We start from the raw sequence: 18340 nt of genomic DNA, 5'->3' as shown, positions 1-18340 counted from the left end.
TTAGATGACAGTTCCAGAATTTCTCAGAAAACAAGATGATTTACAGTGGGTTCCAGTCTTGAGCAATCTGCAATTACAGCAATTAGATAAATCTCCAGGGTTTTATGGAGAAAAAAATTTCTTCTTAAAATCTTCAACATACAAATAATTTTCTGATTCTAGCTGTGTTCACTAATAGCTGTGGCTTGGATCAGATATATAATTCAGTCAATGAGTCACTGATAGGTGAAATTTTTATACATACAGAAGCTTCAGAATTGTTGCATGCATCTAATGGTCCTGCTTTCTGCTTGAATGATGGAGGTAGTAATTGAGCAGTAGGGCAGGGCAATAGCAGCCAGAGGCTCACTTGTCTCACATGGAAGGCCTAGACTCTTACCTTTTCAATTTGGAACGTCATATCCTCTTGTCTCGGTAAAATCAAAGACCTTCTCTGTTCCTCTGTTAGTCAACAGTGTGATCATTGTCATAGGCACCCGGAAATGCTTAGAAGTTACTCAGCATCAAGATGACCACATCTTAGAAGCTAATCAAAGGTTATAAGTTGATACTGAGTATCATCCATGTACTAAACACATTCTGAGGGTCAGGTTGACATTTTGGACCTCACTAGACAAATAAGTAGGTTCACAAATTCTACTGGAAGAGGTATACATGGAGCTATTGACAAAGGAAATAGTTATGAACAGTGATAATAATCATGAAACAAATACAGTAAGGACAATCTGGCAGAAGGTGGGCTTTCTGGGCAGGGGATGTCAGAGATGCCTCCTGAGGAAGAAGATAGGCCCAGTATACCGTGAGAGACCCAGGAAGGGGTCTCCCGTGCATTTGAGGGTAGTTTGATGAGTTGCAGAGGAGTGTGAAATGTGAGAGGCCCAAACATGATGGATGGGCTGATGGTCAGAAGAGGCATATACAGTTCACTCAGCACAGAATGAGTCTGGGAAATTCTGTAAATACAAAAAACTTTGAAATGTCAAGGGCTTTGAACCTAGAAAGCTTTTCACGTCTCTTGTCAAAATGGACTCTGTGCTCTCCATACTGCCTTCGTCCTAAAGTAAATTTTGTATGAATGTCCTTTATTGCCAACATATGAAAAGTCTTGCCATTGCTCTTTGGATCAGACTCCTGATATGTGAGGGATATGTGTATTTTTCACAGAGACAGAATGTAGCCTTTTAGCCTATGTCATGGTGAATGTCAGAGAATCTAGACAAACAACTTAATCCTCTGGGATCTGACTTTACCTCAGATGAGTAAAAAAGAATTAAAAATAACCTATTGAGGATGTGGACAGGAGTCCTAGCCAGTACCTCCTTCTGCACGTATACGCTGAGCCCTGTCTGCAACCAGCCTGGGCTCTGCACTGTGGGGGCCCCAGTCTAGGCCTGTTCCCAGCTCAGGAAGGTGGGTAGCAGCTGGCTCTTGGCAATGGGTGGAGCTGGCTGGGCACAGAGGCCTGCAGTGATTTCTGTATTCCGAGAAAGTTTAAAATAGATTCCTGGTTGGGTACCTTTACTGTGCTGTAATTCTTCAAGTGTGGCAAGCAGTACACATGGCATCTGTGTTAACAGTTTGTGACACTTCAGTGAATTGGGGCATCCCTTCTTCTCTGGCACCTGGATGAAGCATGCATTTATTTTGGTTTATTTTGACAATCTCACTTGCTTGGGTTCAGGTGCTGTAAAACATCCTTACTTAGTTAGATGCAGAAGGGGTGGGGGATGCCTAGATACTTACTCTAAATGCTTCGGATAACCAGACAAAGAAAAATTGTATGTTTTAAATAGGCAATCATTATATATCAATAGACAAAAAAATTAGGCAGTTGCAATTGTTCATTTAAAAATGATACATTTTAAGAGGGACCTTAAATTACTTATTTTATTAAAGGAGAATAATTTAAACATGAGTTTATTTAGTTTCCTATTTAAGTGTTTGGCCTTTAGGGTACTGTTTCAGTTACATTTGTATGTTTCTATACCACAGTCACATGGGACCTTCTAACTGCAGGTGTGAATCCCTTCATGCTTATTGTATTCTTTTTTTCTCTCCCTGAACATGTAGTGCTTACTGAGTTTCATGTTTGGGGCATGGAGTGTGGCTTCAGCTCTTGCACTCTATCAAAAGGCTCCACTTGGGCTTCACAGCCCTGTTTGTCAGTTTCCCCAGAACATGTTAAATAGTCATGTGCTGGTCCTGAAAAGGTGGCTGGGCTTTCCCTCCATCCTTCCCTCCACACCACACCTCGTCCTTTGTATTACATTAACAAGGGAGAAACAGAATGTTCTTGAAAGTATTTAGAAAGGAAGATAAGTACTTGGTTAGAAAGGGTCTAGGGGCAATTACAATTTCCAGCTTAGTGACCATTGGAAGGGTCGCTGATAGCATCGAGGATCACTTGATTCAGTAGGGATTTTTTAAGAGAGATAAGTCAAATCACATCCTTAGAGGATCAGTTGTGTGAACCACTGGATTCCACTTTGGAAATTACCCCCACAATTTGCATCCTAGCACTTGGTCTCTTGTACAGGAAATGTTTGAGCAGACAGAACCCTCATTGTCACCCCCTCCAGTGGACGCAAAAATGACCTAGGAAGCAGAGTACTATGGAGTTAAGGTGTGGCCTCATTTGTTCTCAATTGTCCCATCTCATGTAGCTTGGGACACTGTCAGCTGGAAACTTGCCCGTGGCCTTAATGTCACTCTTCAAAGGTCCTTTCACATACTGGTCTCAGAACAAGGTCAACAAATGGAGCTAGGGACTCATTAACCTTTCAACCCCATTCTTGAAAAGGAAGCCGTAAGTGGAGGAGGAAGACATTTCAAGTGTAGCTGATAACAGGTAAGCAAGTAAGTAACAGTGTCATTGGTGTCCTGGGGCAGAATCCATTTATAATTTGGAGGAAAGTCTCTAGAAAGAGAAATGGTATGCAACTTTAATAGTGGAAAAGTTAAGAGTTTATGGTATCTACAGATGACCTGTGTGTGAATAGTTTAAGTGCAATACACACACACACACACACACACACACACACCCCACATCTATAAGTTCATACACTCACTCCAACAGTCCTCCATCTTCTTTTGCAAGTGTCATTCCATTTGTTGACAGTATTAGAAGCACACAGCCTGGCAGCTGGGCCACTGTGATGGAGGCCAGCTGGCTCTTCCTCCTTGCTGTCTGTTGAAGCTGGAGTGGCCCTATGAATAGCCAGGCTGTTGCCATTTATAACTCCTATTCAGCCATGGAAGAGTATGTACGGCTTATTAAAAAGAACAGTGAAGGCCTCCATGATTTTTCCCTTGGCCCCTGGCCCAATACCACCTCTCCCCCAGCCCATATTAGGCTATGACAGAAAAGGAGGCCATCTCCTCCAGGATGGCTAGAGAAGCTGCCCTGTTTTTGGTTTGGTTTGGTTTGGTTTTTTTTTTTTTTTTTTTTTTTTTTTTTTTTTTTTTTTTTTTTTTTTTTTTTTTTTTTTTGTGACTGGACTGTTTATCCTTCAACTCAATGTCTTCCCGACAAACTCTCTGGAATAAGCATATTTACTAGTGTTACTGTCCAAATTTGTCTACAAATGAAACTGGAGTTCCTAGCTTTTCAGGATGTACGTACTGAGCCAGGACAAGTTGATGTGAAGGTGTCAACTTTTAGCTCAACCTGGGTTGGTGTAGTTTGATGGTCCAACTATAAAGTATGTTGATGAAGAAAGTAAAGGCAGCTCCCTTCAATCATACCAGATGTCAGACAGGCAGGAAGCAGCATTAACACTCACGCTTAGGGCTGGTCTCCACCACTTTCCTTTAATGGGCCATTACAGCTTGAAAAATCTCTACAGGTAATGATGCAGTGGTGACTGATAGGGCTTGGGTCATTGTTCATACCTTCCTAGGAATTGTTTGAGACAGGATCCCACTATGTACCCCTGGCTGACTTTGAACTTGTGATCCAATGCCTCTCCAGCATTGGAATTGTAGGCATGCAGTAGAGTACCCAGCTCACAATACTATTTTAACCATGGTTCTAAGAATAGAGTCTTGGAAATATTTGTGTAAAATGTGCAAGTCCTGTCTTAGAACTGGAAGGGAGTGTACTGGTCCTGTTTTCCAGGTGAGGAAATAGCCCATGCATTGAAGAGTTAGCTTACAGTATTTAGTATGCCATACTTGTCGTTTACAAACATTTGATTCATACTACAAAAAGGTTTTTTTCCTGTGTGAAGGATGAGGTGAACTTCTTATGGCCCACACAGCAAGCTGGCTTGTCTTACAGAGAAAAGACAGTCTCTGAGCAAAGCCCCAAGATTTGGCCTTTATGTTATTTTTATATTAGGCCCATACTTTATTCAAAGACAAAATATATTTTATATCAGTTCCTCTCTGTTGCCTTGATAAAATGCCCTGACAAAAACAGTTTATGAGAGAAAGGGTTATTTGGTTTACAGTTCAAAGGGGCAGAGCCCAGCATGGCAGGCAGGAAACATAGGGGCTACACTGTATCTATAGACAAGAAACAGAGAGAGGAAAGGTAGGAAGTAGAACGAGCTTTTGAACCTCAAGGCCTGCCTCCAGTGACATACTTCCTCCATCAAGTCTCCATTCTCCTAAAGGATCCATAACCTTCCCAGATAGAGCCATGAGCTAAGGAACAAGTATCCAAATATATGAGCCCAAGGATAGGATAGAATGGTTCATATTCAAACTACAGCAGATCTTAAGGAAGTATCACCTTGAACCATCATCACCTTGAACTTCAGCATGCTCCAACACATACCTACCCGCTGAAAAACAAATACACCTGGTCCAGGTAAACTCTGGGCCAACCTCATTCCACCTCTGGGTTCTTGGCCGTGAGCTGCCATTTACCCTTGGCCCTCTGCCCTCTACAGGGACTTAGAGATGAGGAAGAACCACTACCAAGGATTACATCACACTGAACCCTGAGGCCTTTTCCCAGTCAGCCAGGACAGTGAGAGCCCTTTCCAAGCTCTGAGATTATTTTTGAGCAAGTTCAAGGAAGGGGTACATGTCTTCCTTATGCTAAACTAGAGGCAGAGTATAAGCATGTGGCATGCCTGCTGTGTGCCGGGTACTCTACTCTGAAGGCAGCTCTGTCCAGTTTATTGTTCTAATTGTGTGTTTGGGGATCTGGCTTTAGTATAGATGTTACAGGGGTTATAGAATCAAGAGTGAACATACAAGGCTTAGAACTGAAGAATGTAGGTTCATTTTGATGGTACCACTTTTGTGGTGATTTCTATTTTAGACACAAGGCAGTTGAAACTCTGAGATGCTTAGGGATTGCCCCTATGGCTGGAAGACCAGAGTTTCCAATGTGATCTTTCCAATTTTGAGCTCCACATTTGTTAATATGCCATGTTGTCTTCTTATTAACTAGTGCTTTGCTCCTTTTTATTTTATATCTATGAGTGTATATATAGCTAGGTGATTCTTCCGTTCCAAAGGGCTGTGACCTTTTAGCCCGGTTCTTTAAGGATCCCTGGAACTCAATATATGTAGTAATTTTCAGTGACAGGGGAGAGGAAAGAGATAGGGAGAAGTACTCAGAAAGTAGAAAGTGGCATTTCCCCCTTTTCCAAAACTTTAAATCATGGTGGCCAGCATTTCTTGAGGTCAGAATCAAAATATTTTTTAATTCAGTTTAAAAATTCATTATTTTCCAATTATATCCATGCCCTTATTTGTGCCTTGACTGGTAGTCTTACATACTTTAAGAGCTTTAGTTGTCATTCTTACTGCTTAGATATTTATGGGATGTAGGTAGAGATTCCAGTTTCATGCCTGAAGTTACTATAGAGCTCACAGTAAGTTAAGGTGCTACTTGCTGACAGATCTAACAAAGTAGCCTTAGGTAATCAAAGGTGCAAGCTTTGGTGTCCTTTTCAGTTGCCTTTTCACAAGGGAAGTGGTTTATTAAAGGTTGAGGATGCTGGAGATAGTGTTAGGTAAAGATGAAAAGCTATAGCAATGGTGAATTGAAGGTGTTCAAACTCATAAAGGAAAAGTGACAGTGGGGTTCATTGGGAGTTATGATGGAAGCTTAGAGCGTACCAATGCTAGTAGATGGTGGGAACTAGAAGCAACACTAGAAGAAGAGGGAGTAGTGTAAGAGATGGAAATGGTGCAGGAAGATGAACATTGGTAGAAGTTTTGAAAGTGAGGGAGGAGGTGGAGGTGAAGAAAGGGAGATAGATGAGTGTTGGAGGTGGTAGAGTAGAGGAGACACTGGAAGAGGAAACACTGATCAAGGAGTAAATGGAAGTGTAATGGAGGAGAGATGATGATCAAGGTGGTGCTGGTAGAGAAGATGGAGGAAGATGTGCAAGGAACTGGTGGTGGAGGTTTTTTAGGAGAGGTGGCGGTGCAGCAATGCTTGTATTGAAAGCAGCAGCTGACGTGGGCTTTGAGGGGCTGTTATGGGCATGACCACACTAAATCTCCATAGCAGTTCTTAAGGTTGTAGAGTCTTCCCCAAGGTCATGTAGCTGCTCATCTGCAGAAATTCTAGAGCTGGTGTCCTTCACCTTAAGGCCAAGCCGCCTCCTTGATGTGGGAATGCCGGATCTAAAACCGGGAATAAAACTGACTTGGCAAAGACATTTTATTTTGGGAAAACCATTTGTCAAGATTGACAGGCTCTGGACACAAGGTTTCTTTGGAGAGTGACGGAAATATTCTAAAATTAGAACATGGTGAGGGTTGTACTCTCTGTCTTGATACCAGCACTCACTGGATTGTACACGTACAACAGAGGAAGCTAAGCTATGTAACATCTCAGTGTAGGAGTGTGGAACGTTCTCAAACTCTACCATGAAAAACTGAATCTGATATCTGTATGTCTAATGTAGCAGAGCGGGTGCTAAAGTTAAGCCATTGAAAATTGCTTTTGCTGATGCTGTCAAAAATAGCCTCCTTTGGAGATAGTTATTGTTGAAGAAATGCCAAATGTTGAGTACTAGGGCTGTCCTATGCCTTTAAGAGGTTATAGTAGTTAGGTTAGTTGGCAGGTCTAAGTGAGAACTGAGCATGCATGCATGTACACACCCACACGTCTTAGCACATATCTATTCATATAAACACATATATGCACATATGAGACAATTTTTTTTAAGTCTGGCCAGAAATGGCCCAAACATTTTCATGTTAGACTCAGCAGCTTATATAAATAGAATTATGAGCAAAAAGTGTAATTCCCACAGTTACAGATGAAAAACTATTGCCCTCCCTCCTTGATAGAGACAGCTGGCATGCTGAGCTTTTCTTCTCTCCGTTTGGCTCTTGGAAACTATTCTGGCCTGGGCTTCATGCCTGGTTGCCATAAGTCTTTGCTCTCCCTTCCTTTGCCTTTACATAGTTATGTGTGTCATCTAAATAGGCAGGGCCATGTGGGACAAAAGCCTGGCTCTAGATCATTTGTGGTGAGTGTTATAGTCATTGAGGCAGCTGATTTTGTATTTCTTACCAGAAGAGGATTTAGAGCACCACAATTGCAGCTTTCACCAAATTGTCTGTTATTGTAGGGAAAGTAGGAACAGTGACATCTTCTATTGTTAAGAATAGATGGGCTTACACCTGTGAATTATGGACTGGACACCTGGACAAAATCCCTAGTGGAAGAAACTATTCACTAGGCTAGGGTCTTGGCACTGTGATAGGCTCAGAAGGAAGAGAGTTGCTGGGAATAGCTGAGAACAGTCAGGAGACCAGCAGGTGAGCTCCAGGCTTTGGCCAGCAAGAATTCCAAAGGGGTCTTCACACAGCACACTAATATATGGCTTATAAAACCAAGCCACTTCCCAGCTTTTGTCCATCCTTGGCTTACCTTGCTCCATTGGCCACCATTTCATGAAGCTAAAGGTCCAGGGATCTGATGGTACAGCCCAGGTAGTCTTGCTGTCTTACCACTGAGACAGAATGGAGCTGACCATCTTTACTGTCCTATTCCAGGCTTTTACATGAGTCCCACTCCACCATTTAGTGTAGTGTCCCAGATTGGGCCACCCAAGAGAAGGTGGGCTTTTCCTGTACCTTTTTCACAAAGACTTGTTTCTTTTGCTTCATTACTTGGATGTGCTTGGCAGGTCAGATTTTACTTTAGTAAGTACTTCCAAAACCCACATGAATCTGAGAAGGTCCAGCATTAACTAAGAAAGTGCCCTATAGGGCTTCAGGTCAAGAACTTCTGAAACACACTCCCAATCTTCCCATCTTTTTCTGGAGATAGACAGCATAGTAATTAAGAACAATAGTCTAAAAAGTATTTACTGTTAGCCTATCCTTCAAACAAGAACCCCAGCTTCCTTCGCAAGCCCCCGCCAGGGCCTCCCATCTAGGCAGACTGTGCCTGCCACAGGCCACCCTCTCTCTCCCCTGCCCAGTTCTATCTTGGTGGAGGCCAGGAGGTTAGGAAGCAGACATACAGATAAACAGAAACTACCCTGAAGAGGAAACCTTTCGTCTAGCCATGCTGCTCGTTCCCTCACTCCTGGCAGTGTGACATTGTTTGCCTCGGAATGGTGGGCAGACATTTGCTCTTGAGCTTGTGGGTGTTGATGCCACAGCCAGTAGGTAACTTTACTCCTCTGTCTTTGGGGGTTTGGTTTCATTTTTAAAATGCCATAATTTTTAATACATAAGCTTACTGTTTCTAATTGAAAAACCTGAAATATGAACTGCTCTAAAATTAAAAACTTCACAGAGAGAGAGAGAGAGAGAATCAGGAAATCTGCCCCCTGCCCCTGTATACAATTAATAAAAGTATGGCATATGTTTACTGTGAGAAAAAGGTATGTGTGGCACATAACTAAATTCGTGTTTTGACCTGAATTATATCCCTAAGATCTATCTATCTGGGCACACATACTCCAAAGTATTGTTTTTTAAACATGAAAAACTATTTAATCTCAGGCATTTCAGCTAAGGCTCACCCACCTTGAGTTAGGTCTTCTTGGTTTATAGAGACAGAATTCTTCATTTTAAAGGGTGTCTTTTTTTTTTTTTCAATCTGGGATTTTACAAACACATGCAGTTCTCAGTGAGATTTCATGATTACATCACATTTAAGCAGTTGCTTGAGACAACATGAGTGTTGCCAGATGAAGTAGAAAATATCCTGGGAAGCTGTAGATAAGCTACAGATAATGTTTACAGTAAGCACTATGTAATATTTGGTTGTATACTTATACCAAATAATTTTCTCTCTGGATCACAGATTTAACTGGGCATGCTGTATTTCTAAGTCTACTTTATACTATTTGCCTTAGTTCTGTTTGCAAGCTGCTTGTCTTTTAAGTAGGTGCGTCCATGTAGCCCAGTGTGCTTGTGATGCCTGAGGTTTCTCATTCAGCTGTGCTGAATGCATGAGAGGGTCTCAGACCTGAGTGTTCATAGGACACAGCCAGGTGCTGTCAGGTGGAGCCACGTCTGTGGTGAGGGGATAGATTTAGCACAACTGTATGAGATCTGAACCAGTCTCCTGGAAATGATGGACTTGTATACCTTGGTCTATGCTTCCCAGTGTTCTTGTGAACTACTTCCAAGCTAGTGGTCCGAGAGCAGTATTTCCATTGGTGGTACTACTCATTCAAGGACATATTTTAGATGAGACACTTTAATATTTCAAATAAACCTTAAAATTAAAGCCATGCAATGGATATATTTTGATAAATGTACTTTGGCAATTTTATCATTGTACAAACGTCATAGAATGTAGTTATACAACGCTAACTGCTTGAGGTCCCTGCATACTTGGGTTGTATGGTATAGCCACTGAAATACACTGTATGAATGAAGCTATGTGGTCTATGACTTTTTAAAATCTGTGTTAAATCTTTCCTGGCTCAGAAATTTGCTTGGAAGAAAATGACTAAGATGTTCATGTAAAAGAAGTGAGAAAGGAAATACCCTGCTGATGATAAAACCTGTTGGCAGGCTGTGTGAGTGGAAAATGCAGGGTGTCAGCCCCAAAGCAGACAGATGTGCTGAACTGATGAGTGGGGAGCTGAGAAGGACGGCTGTGGGTGTGGGTGGGTGAGTGGGTGGGTGCTCTCTCTCGAGGGTGTGCAAGTGCGAGCAGTAATTAATGTGTACCCAGCAACCTAGAGCAAAAGGAAGGATTGGGTGACAAATAGTGCTGTAGTTTGCAAGTGATTTGTTGCCCGAAGGCTCTTGTTAAGGGCTTTCTCTTCTAGGTGGCACCATTGGGAGGTAGTGGAGCCTTCTGGAGGTCAAGCCTAGGGGGAGATGATGGGGACCTGCCCTTGAGAGGAGCCCCTTCTTTGCCTCTGGCTCTCTTTTTCCACTTTCCTGAAAGTCTTGGCTGGGAGGTGAGCAGGTCACCATGGGCTCCCTGCCGTTGCCACCTGTCATCTCTAGATGTCCAGAAGCCATGGAGCCAACCAGTTGTGAATTGAACATATAAAATGGAGTCAAATTAAACCTTTTCTCATAATAAGTGTTATCTTGGGTGTTTGATATAGTAACAGAAAACTAGCAAATACAATTTGGTTGGGTAATATCTGTGAAATCTCTCTACCTACCGATCACCAAAATAAATGTCAGATATAAAAAAGAATAGTTCAAGTCAGAAAGAAAAGTCAAGTAAAATTGAAGTAGATTTAATTTTTTTCTCAATAGAAAGAAAAACAATTCTCAAGATGAAAGTAAATGGCCAGTCTGTGAAATTGCACCCCAAGTAGAGCAAGAACTCAAGCATACCATGCTTACTTTGAGATACACTTCTGAGATTTGCTCAGTGGGTTTAATAGAGTAGCAAACTTCATATTGAAAACATGAGTTCGGCTCTAGTTCAATGAAGAAATATGTGTGAGCAAAGATCAAAGAGAAACTTACAGAAATTTAGGAAAATGAGGCCAGTATGACTTCTCTATTTTTCACCCCCTTTCCTATTCGTATTGTTGGAGTGGCTACAGTCCTAGTCCTTAGGCAACCTGATACCTATGGTCAAGTCCCAAGAACTCAGCAACCTTGCAGTGCTCCATTTCCTGTTGTGAGTAACGAGACACTGCCAAGTGGGTAAACCATGATGGGTTTTGTGTTTGTTCATAGTTCACAGGCTCACAGACTGAAGCGTTTCTGCTGCCTGACCGTTTTAGTTTAGTTGTTTGAACCCATGGGGGCATGACCAAAAGCATCGAAAGCCAACTGTATATTCTGAAATATTCTTGACACTAACAGAGTAAGAATCTCATGCTATAGCAGCTTGGCGTGCTGGGAACAATGGATGGGTACAAGGTTGCTATTAATCAGTTGTAGATGATCTTCCCTCAGTCTATGATTGTTCTGCTTAATAAGTTTTTGACATTATCGTTGTGTAAAGGCAATATGCATTCAACAGACATTTTGAATTTTAAGCTTGGATCATTTCCTAGACTAATGCTGTGTTGTATGGTGCTGTCTTGCTATGCTGGGTAGTGGATATGAGCCACAGTTCCTGCTGAGTCTCTGGGTCAAGAGAAACAAGAAGTCCTCTGTAGTGATCCATGTCTCAGGTGCAACGTGAAGTTGGTTGGATATGTTCAGTGCACGTATCACCTCAGACATTTTTCATGTAGGTTGAATCTACTGGGATATGAGCCCACTGCAATCAAAGTGGAATCTGTGCCCTGCTTGTAACTATATATTAAGGAGACTTAAATGAACATTATGTGCTTTTGGCACAGTTCAAAACCTTTCTAACTACAGAAGTAGTACATGTGTTTTCAAAATGTTCACAGATTTTACAGACTTATAAGAGATTGTTGACATCTGACTACCAAGAGTTAATCACTGCTCTTTTCTTGTAAGCATACGGATATAAAGTAGCATATTTCTACCCATATTTTAACATTTCTTTCACCATCTTGAGGTATTTCTATGAAGATATTTTTCTCAAATTATATATGTGCTGTTTTAATTTTTGCCTAAGACTTCGTCCTCATTCAGCATGCCACTGAGTTCCCTATCCTTTGCAAGGAGCTCTTTATGATTCCTCTCTGGATGTTTCTGGCCCAGGAAGGCCAACGTTGGATACTTAGCAGCTCTAGAAAGTGTGTGTGCTCCACGGAGTGTTGATTGTTGACATTCATTGCCTGTACTGAACATTCGACAGCTGTCCTTTTTAATTACTCTTCAGAGAATTCTAAAACAAAAATAAAAACCCAGCTTCTAACTCCCTTGACAACCGATTACAATTTGCCACGCTTGCTTTGCCTTCCACCGCGCTCTTTCAACTGTCTTAAAAGTATATATTAAAAAAAGTTTTTTAATTTTAAATTGGAAGGGAAGAAGTAGCTGAACATGAGGAGCCAGGCGGGTACAACACCTCCCTTCACTCTGTTGTCTCTTTTTTTTTTTTTAGGACAAAGTGGGGCAGTCAACGTCCAAACCCGAAAACCTAGCTAAGTCTGGGTTTTCGCCACAACAAAGAAGCCAACCAGGTAAGAACAGACTAACCTTACAAGTGTCAAGAATTTCATAGTTGTGTTTGGTTTCCATGAGGTTCCAGGATCTCCCGTAGATAGGAAAATGTGAAGGTGACTGAGTGTTTATTACACAGTGTACTAAACCTCAAAGCCTATGCTCATCCTCCCATGCACAGGGCATCTGCTACAATGCTTATCACCCTGACACAGTGTGACACTGTTGGAACACCTGTCACACTGTGTTGTTTAGGGAGGCAATGGCACAGAAAAAAATCTGTATGTTTAATACAATTAGAATTTTTCCAAGTATTTTTGATTTGTGCTTGGTTGAACCTATAATTGTAAATCCTAGGGATACAGAAATCCAATTGTATTTTCTAAAATGTTCCTGGCATTAATAGAATAAAACTCTAGCATCTTCCTTTTCTCTTAAGGTCAAAAGATCTAAAATACATAAAATTATATATTTTCTTTTTTAAGACTTTTTTTTATTTATATACATGAGTGTTCTATTTGTATGCCTGTGTAACAGAAGAGAGCATCAAATCCCATTATTATGGTTGTGAGCCACCATGTGGTTGCTGAGAATCCAACTCAGGACCTCTAGAAGAGAAATCACTGTTCTTAACTGCTGAGCCATCTCTCCATCCCTATATATTTTCTTTGGATGAGCAAACTTCAGTGAGTCAAAGGTTAAATTCTGTTTTGTGTGAGTTATCTGGGATTCATCTCTCACTGGATTCTGCAGAAAGGCAACTCGCCATTGCCTATTGAGGTCCCTCTCCAGGGCATCCTCTCTTTTAACTTTGGGGTCCTTTCACCCTGAGAACTGCTGAGTTTTCTGTTGAATAACTCCACAGCAAAATCCTGTGCATTTGGGCCTTTTCGTGTTTTTCAGCTATGCTGGTTTTGCATGTATATACTCTAGGATGGAAGAGATATATTCTCTCTTCCCTTTTCTCATTCCTTCTACACTGTTGGATTTCTGAAAGCATCACTCTGGGGAAGAAGGAAATGTCTCTATATAAATACGAAAGTAATTTGGTAAATTAGATCTAATAAATGGAAACTTTCATCAAGAATGAAGAATCTGATCCTGACGTGAAACTGGGGGAATGCACGTGGCCCTTTGTTGGGCTGCTGGTGAGTTTAAGTCCAAGAAGTCATACGGTTTGGAGCGGATAGGAGTTAAAGTAATCACATTTTTTAATTGTTTCTTGAAAAAGAAGATGACATTAAAAAATAAACGCTGAGGTGTATCTTGTAATTAAATAAGTGTTTTCTCAAGCATTAGGCAGCTCATAAAAGAGACATAGTCAGTCTCAGACAAACACAGGTTCACACTTCAGAACATTTTCAAATAATAAGTATAATATATTTTATATAACATATAGATATAAGATGTAAGTATAAGAGTACATGTTTGTTAGCACAGATTTGAATTTTAACTCAGTACAGCCTACAACTAGCAAATGATCTCATTGAAGTTGAGATATTCCAGGTCGTATCTGGAATTCTCAAGAACTTATCTCTTTTCCTTTGTCTTTACATTCTACTCTCAACTACTCATACACAGTAGGTAGAGTTGGCTTCCTGTGAGTTCATTTTGCTTCTCTTATGGGGTATGTAGCATCCAGTGGAAACTAGAATGTTGATCTGTCACAGAACCAGAATAAGACTTAAAGGGAAAAGGATCGTGTTTTCATATGAAATGCCTATTCAGAGTTTTAACCTTTAAGCACACCTGTGACATTGGCTTCCCTTAGTCCTCCTCTTCATAGAGTATGTAAAGCCAGAGAACCAAAGAAAGGCCTGGTAGTGTAGCCATAGAACCAACAAGAACAAATAGAGATTAGTCCAAAGTAATAAAGCCAAAGAAGGTCTAAAGGGAAGAAATAGATGTTCTCTAACACACCATGAGACTGATAACCAACTTGGGCACAACACAACAGATGTCAAATAATCTGATTTACTTTCAAAGCACTGAAGGAAAGGTAACTATCTAGAATTTTATACCAATGTATCCTTTCTAGTAGGACACAATGAAACTTTTTCAAGCAGTTCTTCAGAAAACAAGTTCCTGGCAAGCTTTGTTGAAAGAAGGATTCAGGGCTGGGCAAGCATAAATGAGTAGTAGAGCTCTTGCTTATCGGGCATATGCCCAGGGTTTTATTTCTCATATTGAAAAAGGCTGTCAAAAATGTTACTTCAGGAAAGGGGAATGGGAGCATTCAGGGAAACATGGCAAGCAGGAAATAGTGCAGTGGAGAGAAACTAGCGAGATATTGCTAGTGCAGTACCATGCAAATAGCTGAAACAGGGACAAAGTGAACACCATGTACACAGATTTCAGAAGTCTTCAGGGAGTATGAGTCAAACCTGAAGAGAATCTAGTTAGGAAAAGTAAAATGTGGAACAATTTGTGAAAAGGTAAACTTGAGTATGCATTTGAAAATATTAAATGCAGCTAAAAGTTGACTATACTTACTAAAAAAACATATATATCTATATTTACTAAGCAGAAAAAAATTGAGAATATTTTTTCTTAAAAAAAATCAAATAATGCCATATAGAAAAAAAAGAAAAAAATAAGACAGAAAAGAAAAAGTGAAGTCCTAGAGAACATACAAGATAGTAGGATAGTCCCAAGCATACCCATAACAGCATTCACAGACTCAAGATTCTTCTCAACCCTTACACCCACCAGACACTCTAGAATCTTCTCTAAACCTGTGTAGCTTTTCGGAAAAGTTGACCATATATGGAAAGTTGCAGTAAATTTTAAGCAATCCATTTCACGCAAGCCTCGTTCTTTGACCTAGTGTGATTAAATCAAATGTCAAAACAAAACACGTAACATGTTTGTAGAAACTTTAAAACAAACTCTTATTTCACTCATGGCCTACACAAGAAATCATGCTGGAAATGCTAGTCGTTTAGAATGGAATGGGCATGAGTGCATGGCAGCAAGAAAGTGTGTCTGCACGCTGCTCGAGGCTGTATACAACTTAACCTCTGTGTTCCACAAAGGAGGATTACTGAAACTAGAAGAACGTACATAGAAATAAGTCTGAGAAGTTCCAAAGAAAGCAATTACAAAAGTTAAAATAGGAACTCATTGAAACAAAAATAGATCAGTAGACAACAATGAAAGCAAAGGTAGTCTTTTGTGTTAATAAATAAATAGTTATATCACAGTACATAGACTTGTATGAAAGCAAACCATATTAGTAGAGGTTGGAGATTTAGAAAGAAGAAAATCTTGAGCAGTGAATGTGAAAATATAGATAAATAATTGCAACAGTCTAAAAGCATATCTGCTCTTGAGATAGACAAATCTTTGTGTATATGTGATGCTGAGTATTGAACCCCTAGGGTCCCAGGCATACTAGCCAAGTACTCTACCAGTGAGCTGAAACCTAACACCAGAAACAAAAAACCTTAAATAGCTCTGAAGGAACAGGAATCAGTGATCAAGACTCCTTCCTTCAATAACACGTACAGAGTTTGCAGATGAATATTACAAAATTTTGAAGGAACACATATGATCTGTCTATGCAGACTGTTTCAGAGAGATATAGGCACAAAAACACTCCTACTGGAAGCATATTTATAAGTATATGTGAAATAGTACTAGAAGCCAAAATTATAGGCCTGTTTAATATGTTAACACTTTTTAAAATCTAAATAACTCACTAATTGATCAAATTCTTTAGTTTATTCTTTAAAAGTATTACACCCAAGTTGGAGTTAACAATCCAAGATAATTTATCATCATAAGGTAGGGATGGATACAGAGAACATGTTACAATATTAAGGAAAAAAATGAAAGAAATCTGTCTTTTATTTGAATAACAATAAACTAGAAGTGAGAGTCTTCATACTTTCAGACTAAGACCTCTTTACTAAGACATACTGTGACCCTATAGAACAGTGCAAGTAGATATGCAATTCTGTATAAATAAACCAAATGACACAAGACACTAAATGGTACTACAGCCCCTTCCCTGATGATGAGAGCGAACAGTACATGTAGCATGCATGCTATTATTCTCTTCTGTTAAAAAACAAACAAACAAACTTTAGATCTTGTAAATAGAAAAGACATTGTCACATAGAAAAGGTAGCAAAGAGCCTGGTCAGGCAATTTGCAGAAGCATCAAGCATGCTGTCTTCCTTTAGGATTCTGGACACTTATTTCACACTAAAACTAAGGAAACCAACTGAGTGGAAATCAAGGAAGCCGATGCTTTGAGGGAGGTTTCAGGGAATACAAGGGCACAGTCCCTCTTTCAAGTGTGTCCAAGTGCAATGTTCATCTTCCCTCTTGGCACACACAGCACTTGAGAGTCTGTGGTGAGGCAGTCCTGGGATGTACAGCTCACAGAGTGCAGTACAGAGGCCGTTCCCTTCCTGGGAGAAAGTGGATCTGTTTGTCTCCAGGCAATCATGAAGCCCCACAGTAGCCTTAGGGGTGCCTTCCTCGTGCTTTCCCCAAACTACCATCCTCTTGTCCCCATATCCAGAACCAAATTCAGTGTATAAGGTTCTCGGGCTATTTGGCTGACTAGGACCAGGACACTGTTATTCCTTCTTGCTTCCTTAATTTCTGATATTGACTTTAGGATTAAAAATATGTGGAACCCAGAGTTGCCAGTTCCTTACAAGGGACCTAATGTATAGAATAAAAGATTAGCTGTGCCTTTCCTTGACCTCTTACTTCTCTCTGGCAAAGAGGATTTGTCGTTCCTGTTTGGTTATCTCATTCCTAACATAAGCTGCTTATTTTTATGTGGCAGTTGCTAAAAACACTCCATGTATTTCTTAGCTGCACCAACAGAAAGGGCTACATTTTACTTCAAAATTGGCTCATTTTCTAATACTTAAAACTACTTAACAATTTTTAAGAAAAACCTCTTTCTTATGGAAAAATATATATAATTAAATTTATCAGTCTAGCCATCTCGAGTATATAATTCAGTGCTGCTCTTTTTACACACAGTGTTGTACAACCATCATCAATATCTATTTCTAAGACTTTCTTAGCACTCCAGCAGAAACTCTGAGCCAATTAAACAATAAATCCCCCTACCTCTTATAACCTCTAGCCCACATCTTTCTGAATTTTAAAGTTAGTCTATGTTCACTTATAGCCTCGTATCTTTTATTACTAAATAATATTCTGGCATGTTTACCTCCATTCATCTGTAGATAGATGATTATTCAGTTTGCTTCCACCTTTGGCTCTTGTGGCCATTCGCATGTGAGTGTCTAAATCTCTAGATTTCAAGTCTCATGGGTATATACTTAAGGGTGGAATTGCCAGAATTTTCCTCACTTCTTTCCTAATGCCTAACACCTTTGTTAGAGTCAGGATGTTACAAAGTGAGTGAATCATCTCTAGTTCTTTTCCCACCAAATCACTAGTGTCTGCATTCCTTCTGCATTATGGAAAATTAAATAGTTCTTGCCATACCAGATAATGACACTTGTACATCATGGTGATTGTTCTGGTATCAGATAACATGAGGAATTATAAACTCTTAGATTTGTCATGACTTCTTTGCTGTCATCTACTTGTGTGGTTCTATGACCTCTCTGTTCTAAAAAATAAGTTCTCAAAGCTAGTAAGAACTTGTGATTCATGGTTCAGTTCGTCGAATCCATCGCGCACTCCTATGAAGTAGAAGTGTTACTAGGGCCATATTTATAGGGAGGAAACAGGCCAGAGTTAGGAGCAATGTCTAGACCCCACCATTTTGTGAGTGCCAGAGTTAGACTTGAACCTAGGTTGGTGGGTTCCATTCTCTGAACCATCTGTCCCTCTGTTCTTTCTGGTCTCCATATTAGAACTTGTTCCTTATCTGAGTCCACTACTGCTTTCCTTCATT

General features: G+C 40.2%; 1 protein-coding gene across 8 annotated transcripts in view; it reads left to right on the top strand.

Annotated features, from left to right (window-relative positions):
* Grb10 (growth factor receptor bound protein 10) overlaps nucleotides 1-18340 on the top strand; it is a 104533-nt gene that overhangs the window by 37421 nt on the left and 48772 nt on the right. For all 8 annotated transcript variants that reach the window (XM_021177707.1, XM_029483454.1, XM_029483452.1 and 5 more), the window contains exon 2: nucleotides 12386-12464. Coding sequence is in view for 2 of the 8 variants with exons in the window: in XM_029483449.1 (XP_029339309.1) it covers nucleotides 12386-12464 (79 nt within the window). In the remaining 6 variants the exon portion in view is untranslated. The remainder of the gene's footprint in view (nucleotides 1-12385; nucleotides 12465-18340) is intronic.

This window comes from Mus caroli, chromosome 11 (genome assembly GCF_900094665.2).
Source record: "Mus caroli chromosome 11, CAROLI_EIJ_v1.1, whole genome shotgun sequence".
Lineage (NCBI taxonomy): Eukaryota > Metazoa > Chordata > Mammalia > Rodentia > Muridae > Mus > Mus caroli.
The sequence above is the reverse complement of the archived record's forward strand: the minus strand, read 5'-3'. Positions and strand labels throughout refer to the sequence as shown.